The sequence below is a fragment of the Hemiscyllium ocellatum genome, chromosome 17 (genome assembly GCF_020745735.1).
Source record: "Hemiscyllium ocellatum isolate sHemOce1 chromosome 17, sHemOce1.pat.X.cur, whole genome shotgun sequence".
In the NCBI taxonomy this organism is placed as follows: Eukaryota; Metazoa; Chordata; class Chondrichthyes; order Orectolobiformes; family Hemiscylliidae; genus Hemiscyllium; species Hemiscyllium ocellatum.
In genome coordinates, this window is record NC_083417.1 from 61,722,504 (window position 1) to 61,741,507 (window position 19,004).

General features: G+C 38.2%; 1 protein-coding gene across 1 annotated transcript in view; it reads left to right on the forward strand.

Annotated features, from left to right (window-relative positions):
• The window catches only part of mmp15b (matrix metallopeptidase 15b), a 105,366-nt gene that overhangs the window by 56,065 nt on the left and 30,297 nt on the right, over positions 1-19,004 (forward strand). Inside the window, exons 3-7 of the mRNA XM_060838225.1 lie at positions 858-980; positions 1,220-1,527; positions 16,089-16,250; positions 17,361-17,581; positions 18,238-18,376. Coding sequence (XP_060694208.1) covers positions 858-980; positions 1,220-1,527; positions 16,089-16,250; positions 17,361-17,581; positions 18,238-18,376 — 953 coding nt within the window. The remainder of the gene's footprint in view (positions 1-857; positions 981-1,219; positions 1,528-16,088; positions 16,251-17,360; positions 17,582-18,237; positions 18,377-19,004) is intronic.

Here is a 19,004-nt window from a genome sequence, read left to right on the forward strand (position 1 = left end):
GCAACATTTTCCAAAATCACGCATTCAACATTAGTATCAAGGACTGCCAGATCAAAGCATAACATGGTCAAGATATCAAAGCGCACTTTCTGTTCCCAGTCTCAGATAACTTTGTTTGGTCAGACAGGAAGATTTGCTGTTCCATTTCAACCTCTGTCAGTACCATGAGGTGCTTTTTCTCCGCTTCCCATTATCTCTCACACCCACTGTCACCTCCCACCCTACTGCATAGCACCACCTGTTTTATTATATGGAAATATCAGTAAAACGAGAGATCCTAAGGCAGCAGGAGTCTGTCTTTTCTGGAAAAGTTTGGAGCAAATTTAATATTAAATCTTATCAGAAATCCCTTGGCCCACGTACAGTCTGTCTTGAAAGTAAAAAAAATTCCAAATACAATTCAGCTTTTTTCAAAAGCTTATTGCTTCCTTTACTAATGCTACAGCAAGCGTTTGGTGTGGTATCAGCTACTTTTGCACCCATGAGGTTGTGAGCTCCATCTGTCTTGTAGGAGTGCTGTCAGAAATCTACCCTGCATGCATTATGACCCCCAATATGGGGAAGTAGATCAGGGTATCAGCTGGAGATCCAATCCATAACCTTACCAGTGGTGAGTTCAAGCCTTTGAAGAAATAACCCAGAGGGAAATCCAATTCAAAGTATTTAAGTTTCAGTTGTAAGCATGTTCGGCTGCTGTCAGGTTCTCTAGAAAGCTTTAATCTTATCAGTGTGGGCAAACCCAGTTAGAAATGGAAAGCATATTCAGGGTGGCCTGAACAAACAAGCAGCATCATCAATAATGGTCGAGAACAGGATGTAGGTTTCACTTCAACTTTTATTTTGATAACCCCTGCCAGGTGGATGAAGAAACCCCGCTGTGGTGTTCCTGACAACTTTGGTACAGAAATCAAGACAAATCTGCGTCGTAAACGGTATGCCCTCACAGGACAAAAGTGGAACCGGGAACGTGTCACATTCAGGTAAACAACTCAAACAATCCTAAAACCTCATTCAAATGTTATGGCATTCTGTTTGTTTGTGTATTGCTACATCTGTTTATAGTGTGAGTCTGTCTACAATTAACTCTTTTTAAAATGTGTGCTCTATCTGAGCATGAGGCATCATTTTTTTAAGTTTGATTTATGTGCACAATATCTTTCTTCAAAACTTATACTAAGAAGTGCAGTTCCAAATTAACAGTTACTATTTCTCCACACAGTATTCAGAACTATACACCCAAAGTGGGGGAACATAAGTCATACCAGGCCATCCGGAAGGCTTTTTCAGTCTGGCAGAAAGCTACACCATTAATCTTTGAAGAGATTCCTTATTACGATATTCGATATGGCCGCAGGAAGAATGCAGACATCGTGGTCTTCTTTGCCTCTGGTTTCCATGGGGACAGTTCCCCATTTGATGGTGAGGGTGGTTTCCTTGCTCATGCCTATTTCCCTGGCCCTGGAATGGGTGGCGACACGCATTTTGATTCAGATGAGCCCTGGACACTGGATAACATTGACCTTCAGGGTAAGCATTTTTTTTCTCTCTCAGATGCGAAAGAAAATAGTGAACAATAAATGGGCTTTGTGATAGCCCCTATAAGGCCCATGAGGAATTCTAATTAATCTCCTTGTGGAAAACGTTGCATTTGAGTTCCCTTGGTAACTGGTGATGGCTTGGCCAGTTGGAACTCATCTCTTGAGCCCTTTATAATTAAAAACATTTTAAAACAATAAAGCAGACCTAGGGGGAACCCATCTTGTGGCAAAGTGGTAAAATCCCTACCCATGGATTATGAGGCCTGTCTTCAAGTCCTACCTGTTTCAGAGATGTGTAATAATATCTATGAGCAGAAAAATAGGTTAAATAGAAAATAAAATCACTCAATATTTGCATTGCCCATATTGAGCTTTGCTTTTAAATACTAAGTTGGATGCACACGTGTGGCCCTCTTTTGATGCAGTGTCAGTGAGCCTGCCCCTGGACCTGAGAGGCTTGTGTAGTCACCTCTGCACATACATTATTCAATTGGAAACATATGTGATTTACTGGCAGTGGTTAATAAAAGTTTTAGTTATGTGTAAGAGCATTTCTGGACATAAAAATTAAAAAATGCAGGCCCAGGGGTGAACGTGCAGAACTATCTGTCCCAGGCTGGGACAGGTCTATGTAGACCATGAGGAGTGACTGAATTTTGGTATTCAACAATAAATCATGTTCTTTTCCGGTCCAGTTTCCTGAGTTATCACAGGCTTGAGGTTCGATTATCCTTTTTCGCTCAGCTTTTGCACAGATTAACTCCTCATCCTCAGTGATTTCAATCTCAATTTTAGCTTCTGTGGCCTTCTATCTTCTGAATTAGCTACAATTATGGTCCTCCTTAACTCTTGCCTCTTGTGTAAATTCTCATATCTTATTCTTGGACAACCTGTTGACCTGCAATCCATAAAGTCTATGGATTTACATCTCTCCATAATAGAACTATCTCCAACCACTTTTTTTTTCCTTTTACCACATTCTAACCTGTGGTTGTCAACTCTGGTTTACTGTATTATGATGAACTACATGAGCCAACATTCGATTCCAAGAAGCTGATAAATTAAAAGAAAAATATCCCTTTCGAGATGAGCAGAAATGATTTGCTCTGGCAGGGTTACAACACTGAAGAGCACTGATAACTGAAAGCCTGACAGCCCAGGAAATGAGGGGAGAGCCAAAGACGTTGAGAAGCAGTGCCACCAGAGCCTAGGGAGTGATGCTGGATACTGGTGAATGGGGCTAGAAACTGTTTAAAAGCACAGTCAGCAGAGTCAAGAGCCTGTGAAAGGTTCCTCAGGGGGTGGGAATGTTATTTGTGGAATTTTTATACATGGGTTTTCACATTTAACTCCAACCAGGAATTCTGCAAACTAAAATTTTTGATATAATTTGCACAAGCTGAGTGAGTGGACAAATGCATGTCAAATGTGAGTAATCTGCTTTGGAAGCAAAAATAAGAAGGCAGATTATTATCTCATAGGCTATAAGTTGAGAGAGCAATGAGACCTGGGTGTCTTCATATACAGTCGCTAAACGTAAACATGCAGATGCAGCAGTCAGAAAAGAAGAGAAATGCAATGTTGGTCTTCATAATGAGAGAATTCAACTGTGGGAGCATAGTTGTCTCACAGCAGTTATACAGGGCGCTGGTGAAACTATACCGGTATGTTGTGTGCAGTTTTCGTCTCCTTATCTGAGGAAGTATGTTCTTGTTATAGAGGGAATGCAGTGAAGATTCCTGGGATGGCAGGACTGATTCATGCTACTATTTTTCCATGTTTCTGTAAAACAAAAGCTTTGCAAGCTATAGGTTTTCCTCTGAGCACTTTTTAAAAAAAATCAATTCCTGATTCTTCTTCCAGAAAGCAAGTCGATTCTGTTCAACATTTACACTGTCCACTTTTAAAGCTTTCCGAATGTAAAGAAGTTCCAATTATCAATCCAGGGGATCTTTCTCTCAGGATTCTGAAAAAGAGTCATATCAAACTTTTAACTTGAAACACTACCTTTTCTTCACAGATGCTGCTGAATTTCTTCAGCATTTTCTGTTTTATTTTTAATATTAGTTTAAAAATAAATCATAGCTCCAGAAACACTGACAAGTTAATCATTAAATCCCTTAAAACATGGAAACCAAAACCTACATGCCTATAATTCAAAATCCAAACTCTAATATGAATGATCTCAATATATGGATAACACACCTTGAGTCACATCAGGACAGCTATTGTTTACCATCTCTAACTGCGTACAGGGCAGTTGAAAATTAACTACATTGCCATGAGTCTGGAGTCACATCTAGGCCAGACAGCAAGTTTCTTTCCCTGAAGGAAATTACTAAACTAGATGGGGCATTTTTTTTAACAACAATCATAGTTACTTGTTTGTCGTTAGATTAGCTTTTTATTTCAAATTTTTCCTATTGAATTCAGATTTCACCATTTATCATGGTGGGATTTGTAACCTTGCCCCCAGAACACTAGCCAAGTATTCTGAATTACTAGTCCATTGACATTACCACTACATCACCACCTTTCCATCTGTGCAATAGAGCCTGGTCTCCAGTTGGCTCCGTTATCCTTTTGAAGGCCAAAACCATATTCTGCTAGGACTGTAGTGAACATGACGTACAGTGGTGACTTCACGTTAAAAGAACCCATATACAGGCATCTTTCACTCTCAAAATGTAATACATACAGGACCTGGAATACCAAAACTCTCATAGACAACCCCAGAAGCAACAAACTGAATGTTGAACTGGTTCGTTGTCCAGGAGTTTCAGTGTTATGATGTCAAAGTCAAAGACAAGATGGGCAAGAGAAGGCCAGCTCAGAGGAAAAAATGGTTGCACCTTCTTCTCAAAAGGTAAATCAGAAGACTTCAAGGGGCTGGCTTCACCAAAACAAACAAACTAGTTGAGTCTCTCAGTGAGTCGCCTTATTAGATAAATGACCATCACATGACCCTTTGGTTAAGCCTAATCCAGAAACAGTGTAACACAGTAATCAATGCACAACAGTGCCCCAACCCTAGTAGCAATGGATGAGGACAAAGAGAAATTGTACTCCAGGCTTATTGACCTGTTTATCAAAGGGAGATAGACTTATTTTCTTAGTGATTTTTATGCCAGAGTTGAAAAGGACTCAAACCTCTGGAAAGGTGCGGTTGACATCACTGGAGGCCTCCTTTTGACAAAATGCCTGGAAAGTTGTCTGATCATAATGAATACCCTGTTTTATCAGAGAGACAAATAAAAAACTTTGTGGTAACACCTCACTCCTGACATTGATAACCTGCTTTACTATGTCATCATCTGAGCAAAGAACTGGAAATATGCCTGCTTCATCCTCGCCATGACAGATGTCTGCTGGACTGACCATAGTCTAGTCCTGTTTACTATCTCTCTCAACCTGGTCCAAAAATTGCAGAGGCAGCAGAAGAGCTGCCACAAAAACTACAGTGTCGATGGTTGACGAGAAAGACTTACTCACTGAGTGTCTCACAGTCAGCGTGATAATGATCAATGTATGGGAACCAAAGATGTAGTGCTTGGTTGCCCTTCTGTGTCCTAAACAGCTCATATGAAGGTACTATTTCTGTATGAGGAAGCATTAAGACTGATTTGATGAGAATGCCCAGGAGATTCCGCAACAGCTAAACCACAAGTGTAAGGTGTTCATGAACTGGAAACACCACCAAAAAATCAAGGTGAAAGAAAGCAGGCCTACAGAAAAGAAAGACTGAGGTTTAACAATAAAACCTATGACCTAAGGAACAGTTGGTGAATGGAGAAAGTGCAGGAGATCTAGCACTTGCTTACAGCCATGACATGTGGATTCAAGCAGCAATTACTTATCCCAGTTGAAAGCTAAGAGTTGCCTGCACTCAACGTAGAAACAGAGGAACTTAGGAGAAGAACTAAGCAGCTCAGTTCGTCAAACCTACTCTGCCATTCAGTAATATTTTGGATGATCATCCACTTCAGTACCTTTTCCCCACACTATCCCTTTGTATCTTTGAGGTTTAGAAATCTGTTAATCTTACTTTAAATGATGACTGAGTTTTCATCACTCTCTGGGGTAGAAAATTCCAAAGATTCACAACCTCTGAGTGAAAAGAAAAAATCTTTTCAACTTGATCCAGTGTGGCTGCCCCATTATTTTGAAATGTATTCCCTTAGTTCGAGACTCTCGATCTAGGCGAAGCATCTTACCTGCATGTTCTATCTATCCCTTCACATATTTTGTAGGTTTCAATGAGATCATCTTTTAAATATTGCAAAAGGAGATTAAAAAGCCAAAGCTTTACGCTGAGGTCTGTTTGTACATCAAGATTAATATGCAAGAAACAGGCTTGAATGGAGGGATGTTGAGATAATCGTATCAAAACTATTTCTATGTGACTATCAAATCATCACTTGCTGTATGTCAGAAAAACTCATGCAAGGTTCTATGTCCATCACCTTTAGCCTTAACAGTACCCAATTAACCTTAGATACCCCAGTAGGTGAAGATGTCTAAAAGATTTGAAGAACAGCTAGATATCTCATGCTGCAACTTCACAGTAAATGCACAAGTAATTTTTTCCAATAACATAATTCTGCCATCAAACCACTTATGTGATTGAAAGAGTAATTTGATGGATGAGATTCATTGTCTGTGTGATGCCATGTATTTGGGCTATAAATCCCAATTACTGGCAGACTGTATCAAGCAACATGTCCCATTGACAATTCTCAGCGGACAGCATACCAATCATGCTCAGTCTATGCTTGTTGATCCTCAGAATAGTGTGTCTGCCATTAGATATGATCCTTCTATTGGAAAATATTTATTAAATAACCTGATCTATGCTTTGAATTACACTGGAAGCCAATTTAAGATCACAGGTCGAGCTTATGGTGTGATGCATTTGCAAGTGCTACAGTCTACACAGGACCCTATTTAATGCAGGTAAAAAGAAATCCTATATACATTACAATTGTTTCATAGAAACAGCCAAATTCTATGTTATACCATGAGAATGCTCTGACCAATCAGAGTCTGCCTTCCTGCTTTGAAAACTAAAGTTGATAGTTAATTGTTCTTGCATCATTATGCCAATGATGGTCAACCAATAATCACCCTGTTCTCATGCCCTATAACTTGGTGTTCCTCTCCACAAGTCTGTTTCTTGCATCCAAAAACTGACGAGTACTAGTTGAAAAGCTTTGACTTTGTGTCTCCTTTTAGTTTGAAATCACTTTTAATTCTTTGAAACAAAAGAATACAGGCCCAATTTCTCCAATATCTCTTTATGGACTGTACTACCACCCTGGTAACAGTCTTGTGAACCTTTGTTACCTTTTCTCTAAGGCAATAATAACTTCCTAAGGTAAGGGCAGAAAACCGTACAGGATACTCCATGCTGTTTGACTAAGGTTCTATACAATTGAAGCAAGATTTCACTATTCCTATGCTCAAATCATCTTGCGATAATACCCACTATAATCTTAGCCTTCCTGACTGCTAGCTGCACGTGCATTTTAGCCTTCAGTGACTTAATGATGAGGACACTCAGGCCTCTTTGTACATAAGTGTTTTATAACTTCTTCCCATTTAAGAAATTCTGTGCGTTCTGTTCCTTCTACCAAAGTGAATAACCTAACACATACACATTATGTTCCACCTGCCATGCTCTTGTCCATTCACTAAGTCTGTCCAAATCCTCATCTAGCTGATTTGCATCTTCCTCACAGCACACATTCCTACCTAGTTTTGAGTCACCTGTTAACTTGGAAATATTTGTTTTTTTTAAAAAATACCTAGTTTTTTAATCAATCTGTTCAGTGATGTTATTACGCACGATTGGAGCAGGTGGGACTTGAACCTGGGCCTCTCGGTTCAGGAATAGGGACATTTGTCCACACATTTAATTCAGTGCCAAATATTGTGAACAGCTGGGATCAAAGTACTGATCCTTGCAGTACTTCAATAGTCATAGCCTATTTGACCCATCTATTCCTACTGTCTGTTTTCTGTCTGTTAGCTAATTCTGAATCTAAGCTAATACATTTCCTCTCACATGCATTTTGTTATGCTAACCAATCTCATATTGGGAACATTTTTATGAAAATCTGAGGAAACTAATTGTCTACGTTATCAAACATGTTAGTAACAGCTCAAAAATCTCCAACAGGTTCATCAAAAATTATTTCCAATACACAAATTTGAGCTAACTATCATTATACAAGTATTCATTCATCACATTCTTATTAAATGATTTTTCCCCTATTACTGCATAATGCTAACAGTTCTGTAATTGCTTGTTTTTGTTCTCCCTCCTTACCTTCCAATCTGCAAGAACCATTCCAGAATCTGTAAAGTTTTAGATGATCATAACTAATATATCCCTGATCTCCAACTCTTCCATCACTCTGAGATGTAGAGTATTAGCTCCCAAAGGCGTATTGACTTGAGTCCCATTAAGTTCTCCAATACAATCTTCTTACTAATACTAATTTCTGTTAATTTTTTATTCTTCCTAGTCCCTTGCATCTCTAATCCTGGAAGATTTCTTTGTATTTTGCTCAGTGAAGATAGCACAATCTGGCTATTTGGCTTTCATGCCATTTATTTATTCTCCATTATAAATTCTTGGGATTTCAATTGACATATGTCGCAGTTAAGGCTTTCAGAGGAGCAGTGGAATATTATGCAATTCATTTTCTTTGTTTAAATTCATATTCCATTCTCCATTTCTTTATGAAGTTCTTGGTTCTCATTTGTTCTATTTTAACCCTCCCAATCCACAGGTTTATTACTATTTCTTTTCAAACCTTTTCTTTTAATTTTATGCAATCCTTAATTATCTTTGTTAACTGCAGTTGACTGATTTGGATTTTGTTTTGAAGGAAAATATAGTTGCTATAATAAGTTTTGTCTGCATGCACCACAATGAATTTGTCTCTCAAACTTTCATAATTTCCTTTATTCCAACTTAATATCTTGGATTCAGACTGAATTTCAAGCATATTCAAACATATAATCACTCATCCCTAAAGGTTTTGATACCATAGTTCTATGCACTCTGAGATTGGCAACCTTGTAAATATGGCTTTAGTGATTTGTCCACACTGCCAACTTGATGCTGAAATAGGGCGCATCAAAACCAATCTCTGTGATAATGGTTATCTTGATCAGATTATTTCTCGCTTTATATCACAGAAAGAAGCTAAACTTTTGTTCTTGAAAAGTGCCCAGTTGACCTCAGGTTACCCTGGCAGGATAAGATATTTCAATGTACGAGCAACAAATGAAGCTAATTAATTCACACTTCTATCATGCAGTCTCAATACAAGTGGTGTTTGACACTTATGGGATGTTGCTGTCAAGTCAAAAGTACACTTTGCCTATCTACATGTTAGTAATGCATGTGAATTTCTGTGCTGGTGTGTCGCTAGCTATAATGGCTATGTGAATGGCAGATCATATCAAACAACATAGTCCGTCAGCTGTTTGCAACAGGCCAGGTAATGACCATACCCATCCTGCCCAAATTTGCAAAACTCTCAACGCAGTGTCCATCATTAAATGCGATTTGGCAGTTAGACAACAATTGTTGGAGTAGGTAAAAACAAGGACTGCAGATGCTGGAAACCAGAGTCTAGATTAGAGTGGTGCTGGAAAAACACAGCAGGTTAGGCAGCATCCGAGGTGCAGGAAAATCGATGTTTTGGGCAAAAGCCCTTCATCAGCGGGAGCGTGCTGGGCCCATAACTCCGCGGTTGATGGATTGAAACCATCCTTTGCTGTTGCTAAAATGTCATTACAGCGGGAGCGTGCTGGGCCCATAACCCCGTGGTCGATGGATCGAAACCATCCTCTGCTATTGCGAAAACAATTTGTTGGACTGTTGAGTGTGTGAAGAATCACGCTGACAACCAATTTAAGGCAATATAGTGCCTGTACTGAAAACTATATATAATAATATACAGAAACCAGATCTTTGCACACAAAAAGAATATATACAGACACTGTGCCTTTCCACTCATTAAAATATGTGACAGCCATTTGTTCATTTGTTTCCCACAATAATGTCCTAACCAATCAGAATCAACCTGTCTGGTTTAAAATTTAAAGCCTGGCAGTTAAATTCAGTCACCATTTATGGATGCATTTTATACGACAATACCTCTTCCAATCCAAAGCCACTTACCCATCAATCAGCACTCTCCTGTGGTATAAATGTTGTTTTTCTGCTTGAATTGGCATTCTTGTGAATTGTCCTGATGAGTGAAAGATGGAAAGTTTTGACAAAATTGTATATTTTTCAGCACTACTCATCTTCTATATTATTGAAAAAAATGAACACTTCTGTTGAACAAAAATTCAGTTGAAGTAAATCTGCAATGACATTTCGCCATCAAAAAAAGGTTAAGAATTTTAGTAAAGGATATAGGAAAAGGGGTAGAGTGTTTAATAAGGTTATAGAAGGGATGAATAATAAATATGAGATTTGTAAGGAATACAGAAGGACACTGTCACAAACTATAGTAAATCTGCCCCAACCAAGAGATTTCAACCATGCAGGGGCTATGCATTTAAAAACATTGGATCAAGAAAAGAAATCATTTTACACTTTGTTGATTTAGCGACCAGATATTTTCTTTTGACGATAATACTAGCAAATATAAGATAATTGTGGAAAAGGTAATAGAAAAGTGGGTAAGGATCAGACCTGGACCACTGACAAAATGTTTCACTGGTAATAGGGGATAATTTGATAACAATGAACTTAGAAATATGTGTACAAATATAAACATAAAGGATATAAATATGGCAGCAGAACTCCTTTTAGCCCTAATGCACAAAACAGCTCAGAACTTTTGGCATAGCAACTAAACTATAAGTTATCATGAGCACTATCAGAGAATCAGAGAATCCCAACAGTGTGTTAACAGGCCATTTGGCCCAACAAGTCCACTCTGACCCACTTAGGAGTAACCCATCCAGACCCATTCCCCTACCCTATCATTCTACCTTTACCCCTAACTAATGCACATAATCTACACATCCCTGAACACTATGGGCAATTTAACATGGCCAATCCACCTAATCTGCACATCTTTGGATTTTGGGAGGAAACCAGAGCACCCGGAGGAAACACACAGATATACCGGGAAAATATTCAAACTTCATGCAGATAGTCACCCAAGGCTGAAATCGAACCCAGGTCCCTGGCGCTGTGACGCAACAGTATTAACCACTGAGCAAATAATCTGAGGACATAATCCATTTCCATTAATTTTTGGTAGAACTCCTAACATTCCATCATTAATACGTGATCAGCCCCAGCTTGGGAAGGGAATGCACTGAATGCCAACAGAAAACTTATGTTGAAGCCAAGGACTCAAGGAATTTAGTGAACATTAAAATATAATATATGACCGTTGGAAATCAGTTTACTACATGGAGATGTGTTTTACCTCCAGAGAAAGAGGCTTAAAGAATGGAAAGGACCAGGAAAGGATATTGGTAAAGACAGAAACATAACTGTACAACATGGGAAGTAACTGTATATACTTTTCATGGTTGCTTGGTATGGATCGTTAACTTGCTGATTTTAAAGGAATCAGGGAAAGCAAGGAGGAACCAGGTAAACCTCATAGCCAAATGTTACACAACGATGCGGCTCAAACTGTTGATAATGGACAAGTCAGGCCTGATAATCAAAATGAGGCTGCATTGTCTCAAAGAACAACTGATATGAATGGGTACTACAGCTAAACACGTGCCAGAAAGCTAGTCTGTGGAGAATGTGACAATTATTTAAGTGCAGCAGGGATGGCTACTAGAAAGTAAATAGTAAGTAGACATGGTCTTCTCCCTGGGGTGGGGGAGTCTGGAACTAGATGACATAGGTTTAGGGTGAGAGGGGAAAGCTTTAAAAGAGACTTAAGGGGTAACTTTTTTATGCAAAGGATGGTGCATGTGTGGAATGAGGAAGTGGTGGAGGCTGATGCAATTTATAACATTTAAAAGGCATCAGGATGGGTATATGAATAGGAAGGGTTTAGAGGGATATGGGCCAAGTGCTGGCAAATGGGACTACATTAATTTAGCATACCTGGTCAGCATGGACGAGTTGGACTGAAGGGTTTGTTTCCATGCTGTACATCTCCATGACTCTATGATTCTACGTTGGTTTAATGTACAGCCAGAGATCAGGGTTGGGAATAAAAAATTAGTAATATGAAATATTACCACGTTGAAGATCAGAAAACACAGTGTAAGCTTGGACAGTGGGTCTGGGAGTGAGCATGCCCTCAGAAAGAGACCACAACCACTGAAAGGAATCTATTCATAGGAGAAAGATGTTAAACTGTCCAGAAGGAGATAGTAGACAAAGTAAAGGGGAGATAAAGGCCTCAAGGTATTGTCATGTAATAGAAATTCAGTGACCTAGGTAATGTTTTGGGGCCTGGGTTTGAATTACAACAGGGCAGATTATGGAACTTGAATTCAATAAAAATTTGGAATTAAAATAAAATGACCATGGAATCACAATCGATTGTCTTAATAACTCACCTGCTTCACTAATGCCCTTTAGAAAAGAAGACAGCTGTACTTATCTGGTCTGGACTATATATGACATACAACCCACAGTAATGTGGTCAACTCCTAACTGCTGTCTGAAATGACCTAGCTATTGTTTTAACCAGTAGCAAGCAAAAAAGGAATGATTTTGTATGGACCTCCTGGCATTGGCTGAAGCACTGCCAATGACAATAGCAAACATAGTCTTGTTGATTCTACAAAGTCCTCAATAACATTTCAAGGCTAGTGATTGGGAGAGCTGTCTTAGAGACTGGTCAAGCAACAGCCTAAAATAGTCATACTCATGGAATCATGAAAACACCATGCCCCAGATGACACCATCACCATCCCCCTACAGGACAGACAAGCAAAAGTGGTGAAAAAATCGTGTACATTTAGGAGGGAGTTGCCTGAGGAATCCTCAACGTTGAATCTGTACTCCTCCCTCCATCCAGCTGCTGATGACTCAGTACTCTTTCATGTTGAACTGCATTTAGCAAAAACACTGAAGGTGGAAGGAGTGCCCTCTGTCCACCACCAAGGGGGACTACTGACTGTGCTGGTAATGTCCTAAAGGAAGCCAAAAAGAGGGAAAAACCATCTTTGAACATATTTGACTTCACCTTCACGAATCTGCCTGTTGCAATCCATGACAGTATTGGTATTGATGATCACCACACAATCCTTGTGGAAATGAACTCCTGTCTTCACATTGAGAATACTCTCCGTTATGTTTTACGACATGATCAATGCACTGAATGGAATAGACTTTGAACAGACCAAGCAATTCAACACTGGGCATCGGTCAATTCAAGACTGGGCATCGATCAGGCACTGTGGGCTATGAGCAGCAGCAGAATTGTGCTCCATAATAAATAAAAGATGCTGCTCAGCCAGATTGTAAAGCTGGAGAAGATTTGGAATGTACAATTAGGGAATAGCCAGTCCTATCATATAGATGGATATAGATGGATATGGTGAAGCTATAAAACAGCATACGCAGCAAGTGATAGATAAAGTAAAGGCAAAATACTTAGTAGCAATGAACCAATTAGAAGATGTGATTAGGTTGAGGGATAACTGACTGAGGGCATAAATTTAAGGTAAGGGGCAGAAGGTTTACAGGAGATGGAAGGAAAAATGTTTTCACCCAGAAGGTGGTAGAAATCTGGAACTCACCTCCTGTAAGGGTGGTAGAGGCAGACACCACCGTGTCATTTAAGTATTTAGATGTGCACTTGCAGTGCCAAAGCATCCAATATTATGGGACACGTACTGAAAAATGGGTTTAGAATTATTAGATGGTCGATTTTGACCTGCATAGAAGGTCAAAGGGCCTTCTATGCTGTAGACCTCAATGACTAAGACAAATTAGCAAAAGATGCTGATTAACCAGAATTGCAAAGGTGAAGAAGATTTGGGATGTACACATTAGTGCAAAACAGGGAACAGCCAGCCCTATCATATAGATGGCTGTGTATGGAAATGCAGGTGCTTCCTGATGGAACATACAATCCTAAAGCCAGGCTTGTGGTCTGAGATTTTGAAGAAGATATAAAAGTAGGTTCACCTGTTACAGAAAAAGCAATTTTGAAATTATTACTGGGTTTGTTAGCAACAAATACTTGGGAACATAGATCAATTGATATTCAACTGCATATTTGTAGGCCAGTCAGCAGAAAGGGAAGTAAATGTTTCCACATTCTCGAAAAGACGCACCATATGTAACTTGAGCTCTTTAGAAGTTAAATAAATCTTTGTTGCCTGGAGGATGCCTCTAGAATACAGTATGTTTCAGTACATTCCATCCCATTAAAATTTTGTTAACTCCAATTATTGCAGACCTTGCCATGTTTTATTGGCACTATGGGTGAAACCTTCAGGTGTCTTTCTGATAGATGGAGTCATATTTTGTGCAGATCAAGTAAGGAATTTGAAATCATTGTAATTAATGGGTTTAAGGCAGAATTCAAATCTGGTACCTGTACTTAAGCTTCAGGAACATTTAAATATATAGGATTAGATATTCACCAGACTGAGTTGGGAATAACTCTGAATTAACAGTGTTACCTGGAGAATGTTAATAGGATATTGATAAATCAGATTAGATCCAAGTAAAATGAAGACTCCATAAATAAGGAAGAGACAGACCAGCTGAGAAATTTAATTGGGTAAATAAACTGGTTATGCACACAAACTGCTGGATGCATGCCTTGATGTATTAGAATTTAATACCATTTTGAAATTTGATAGTTAAAGAAGTGCTCAAGGCAAATAAGATATTAAAAATATTAAGTTTATAACACTATATATTCAGATTTCCAGCCCTTGGTGATCTGGAAGGAATTAAATTCATAATTCTTAATGATACCTCACTTGCTAATCATCCTGATAGTTTGTCAAGTGCAGCAGGATTCATTAAACTTTTATTGGGAGGAAATGTGCTTTGGAATCGACAAACATAAAAAGCATAGTTGAAATCCCTTGGTTACAGAGATAGTTGTGCTGGTAGAAGTGCCAGATATGGCTATGTATTCACCTAATGTTTTAATATAACTTGTATATGGGCCAACTGGGGGAGAAAATGTGCCTACAGAATGCAACATTGATGATTGTTCACTCTGGGGTCACATCCACTTGATGCACAGTATTACAGAAATGAAATTAAGAATGAACCTTATGTATGTAAAGGACGTTAAGAAAAAAGTCAGTTTTAAAAATAAAGTGGGGTGACACAAGTAAACATTGGACTGCTTAACAAAAGGAAGTGATTTTTCAAGAAATTTGCTGATGTCCTTGTGATAAATTGTGATAAAATAGAAATATTCATGTTAGAATTTTTGTTTCAAGATGAATGGAATATAGGGTTTGTTAAAGATTGTATAATAATTCATATTAAAGATTGTATAATCGATTCAATTCAATTCACTAATGAAATAACATCTCTGACCAGGTTGATTAGGGAAAAAAAATCAGCATGTACATTAGACTCGAGTATTGCAGTGGCAATGTCCCTACATTTGAGCCATGGTGTCCAGGTACAGATCCTACCTGCTCCAGAGCTGTCATAATATATATGAACAAGTTTATTAAAAATAAATCTGCAGCCTTCCGCTGCAGGAGTTAAAGATGGACAATAAATGCTTGCCTTGCTAGTGAGGACCTGTCTTGAAGATGAACAATTTATTGACTTGTATATTGAAGGTTATTGTGGTACAGTGATAGTGTCCCTACCTCTGAACTAGAAGGCCTGAGTTCAAGTTCCACTTGCTTCAGACATGTGTCATAACATTCCTAAACAGGTTGATTAGAAAATATCTATTAACATGTATATAAAGGAGAGTCAGTCGTTTTTCAGTGCAGTGGTTTCTTTCATTTCTCTTTTGTAAATTCTGATTTTGTATCTTATGATGCCACCATAGAATGGCCACTTTGTACACTTTTCACCATATACTTGTATTCCTGTACTTGAGTACACATAACAACGAAAGTCATTCTACAAAATTCTTCAAAGTAAATTGGATTGTTAGAGAACATTATGAAATATATGCAGCATCAACTTGATTTACTTTGAGAATTTTATGATGGGAGATAAACTAATTATCTTTGACAAATGACTATTTCTTGAATATATGTAACGTTACTACAATTCTCCAGCTGCTTCTTGGCAATTTTTAAAATTATAGATCTGATGTTTATTTTGTTCCCCATTTAGTAGAGTCAAATGATATCAATGCATTGTTCTAACTGTACTCTGAAGTACAAATTATGTTGATCCCATGTCATATTTGATGCTATGTTAACCAGTACATTTGCATTTTTAAAAATTTCCCCGTGTCTTCTGTCCTTTAGCCACATTTGTTCTCCAACATGAAATGAAAAATGTATCTTACTATGGTTTTCAAAATTATTATACTGTGGTATGTTACAGTTTAACTAGTTTTAGTTAAAATCTATTGCTTTTGTCTACAGGAAATGACCTGTTCCTTGTGGCAGTACATGAGTTGGGCCATGCTCTGGGCCTAGAACATTCGAATAACCCAAGTGCCATTATGGCACCCTTTTACCAATGGATGGATACAGAGAAATTTGTGCTTCCAGAAGATGATCTGAGGGGGATACAGCAAATTTATGGTGAGCTTGAGGGATATTACTTTCTTTATCCTCTAAATTATATTTTGATGTGAGATTCATTTGTGATCATTCATTTGTAATTCCCAGCTCTGTCTATGTATTAAAGAAAGTTCACAGCAGGTAAAGAATGCTTCTAATATTTTGAAGGCAAAGAAGACTGTTGGTAGACACGCAGGAGGTGTTTCAGCCTTTGGACAAATTCCTAATAACAGTACACAGCAGTGCCGTATAAAACAAAGAATTGTGGATGCTGGAGGTCCAAAACAAACAAAACAAGAAATTGCTTCAGAACTCCAGTTCTGAAGACGGATTGCTAAGTTTGAAATGTTAATTCTGTTTCTCTCTCTACAAATGATGTCACACCTGATGAGTTTCTTCACCAATTTTTGTTTGAATACAGTTCTAATTTAAGCTTGGTCTATGCTTCCATTGCGTCATGACTTTCAATTTAATCACAGATGCCATATGCATTTCTAAAAGCTTGGCTCACACTGAAGTATGCTTCCATGGTCACTGACAGCTTTTTGGATTGATCCAAGTAACTGTTCTCCAAATATAGTGAGCATCAGTGCCAACACAGTCTCCTGACATTTATGCCATGTCATTTTTGCACTAGGATTGTATCAGAAGCAGTAACCTTGGTTATTTTCTGTTTTTTTTCCCTCTGCTGGCTTGGAAAGAGACCAATTACAGTGCTCTCAGTCAGAGTAAAGATTATCTAGTTCAATACAGAACAGTGATGAACCAAGGACTTTGGTGGTCTTTGTGGTTGAGGGCCACACTATTACATCTATTTAATCATTGAATCACAAGAGATCTAGTAAAAATAATAAATCAAAATGAGATGCTGGAATTTTGATATAAAAGCAGAAAGTTCCAGGAAGCACTCTGCTGCTCTGGCAACTTAAGTAGAAAACAAATGGGAGAAAACTAGAGTTAACCTATCAGTCAATTATCTTTCATATAATTAATAGTCTGTACCTCACACTGTGTGTGTGAGTTTTATTATTTGCATCTCTCCCTCAGTTCATTCCTTCTTCACTTCTCCCCTGCAAGTGTGTAATTTATTGATTGCCTTAAGGTTCTTAAAATTCATTGCTTTGTTTCTAGGTCCACCAGATAGCAAACCCAAACCTACAAATTCATTGCCAACTGTGACACCACGGAGACCAAAGAAACCCAAAACACCTACGGAGAGAAAACCATCTCCCAGGGACCCTGATTCAAATATTCCCAGATCTACCGATGGACCTACCCAATATGGTCCGAACATATGCGATGGCAATTTTGATTCTATGGCCATGTTGCGGGGAGAAATGTTTGTATTTAAGGTAAAAATAGTCTACATGTTATTATTGAGTTTTTTTAAAAAATGTAGATATTTGTCAAGTATACCAGAGTACGTCTGTGTCGTAAATTTTTAAAATCTTAAGATCAAACATGTGGTAATGAATGTCAAGTAACCTGCAGCAGAATTAACAGTGATAAATTTGTGGTCTACAGATACTCTTGCCATCCCCTGTAAGTAATGCAGAAAAGAGGAATAATCATAAATAATTAGTTGTGTCTCTTAACAATGTGTGGAGAGGCAGTAACTGCGGAAGAAGTTATCTGATTGCCTTGTTCTATGTAAACATATATTACTAGACAACTGGAAATAACAATAAAGGAATTATCCAGATGTGTACCCAGATTTTGGGTTAGTAATATAATTTTGATGCTGAATCACTTATTATTGTAAGATGCCTATAAGGATGATATTACTAAACCAAAGTTTACTGATTCACAGGACTACAGTTATACCATTGTATAACAATTATACTAATCAGTTAGGCTTGTTTGGTCCCTTACAACTATGGATTATTTTTTATGATAACAGACATTTTTTAAAAATCTATAAATTATATACTACGTGAGAAATTTTGAACTTGTACAGATCCAAAATTTGGTGTCTGTGCGGCCTGATTTTGCTCTCATCTCTAAATAGGGTCTTTGGTTCTGGAGGGTTCGAAATAACCGAGTACTCGACAACTATCCAATGCCTATCGGTCATTTCTGGAGAGGACTGCCACCCAATATTGATGCAGCATATGAACGGCATGATGGAAAGTTTGTGTTTTTTAAAGGTTGGTTATGAATTCTGACTGACTGTATCCAGTAGGGAACGAGAATGAGGACAGCGCATTACGTGTCTTTTTTAATCACCATCTTTTCAAGTACAGTTTAATACCCTATTTACATTGGAAGGTTACCACTTTGAGCTGAGCTATCATCGGTGTCAAACCAGCATGAATAAAGTTGCTGCAATTCTGGAGGCTCTGCACTCTACAAAAGCAGGTGACTTCCAATAGTTCTGCAGCATAGATAAGAGGTGATGGAACATCAGTATAGAAGAGGTCAAAACTCCTCACCAGTCACATCTCCATATTGACAATGAACTTGCTTCAAATGTATTAGTTTACATTTGTTGAAGACACTGTTACTAGAGCCAATGGTCACAAATAGCAACCTTGAGATTCATGAATAAACTGTTGTATTAATTGCTATAAAATTAATCTGCTGTATAGGTTTGATGGTTTTATTTCAGCAGTAGCAACACTAGAGATATATGGATCACTGAAGTTTTTCAAACTGAAGGTTGCACTTAATTTGGGAATCAATGGGTGTTGGAATTTTGAGTTACACAAAAGTGGAGTACCATTTTGAATTTGCTTGGAGCTGCCTCTCAGCAGTCCTTAAATAGACCAGTCAAAA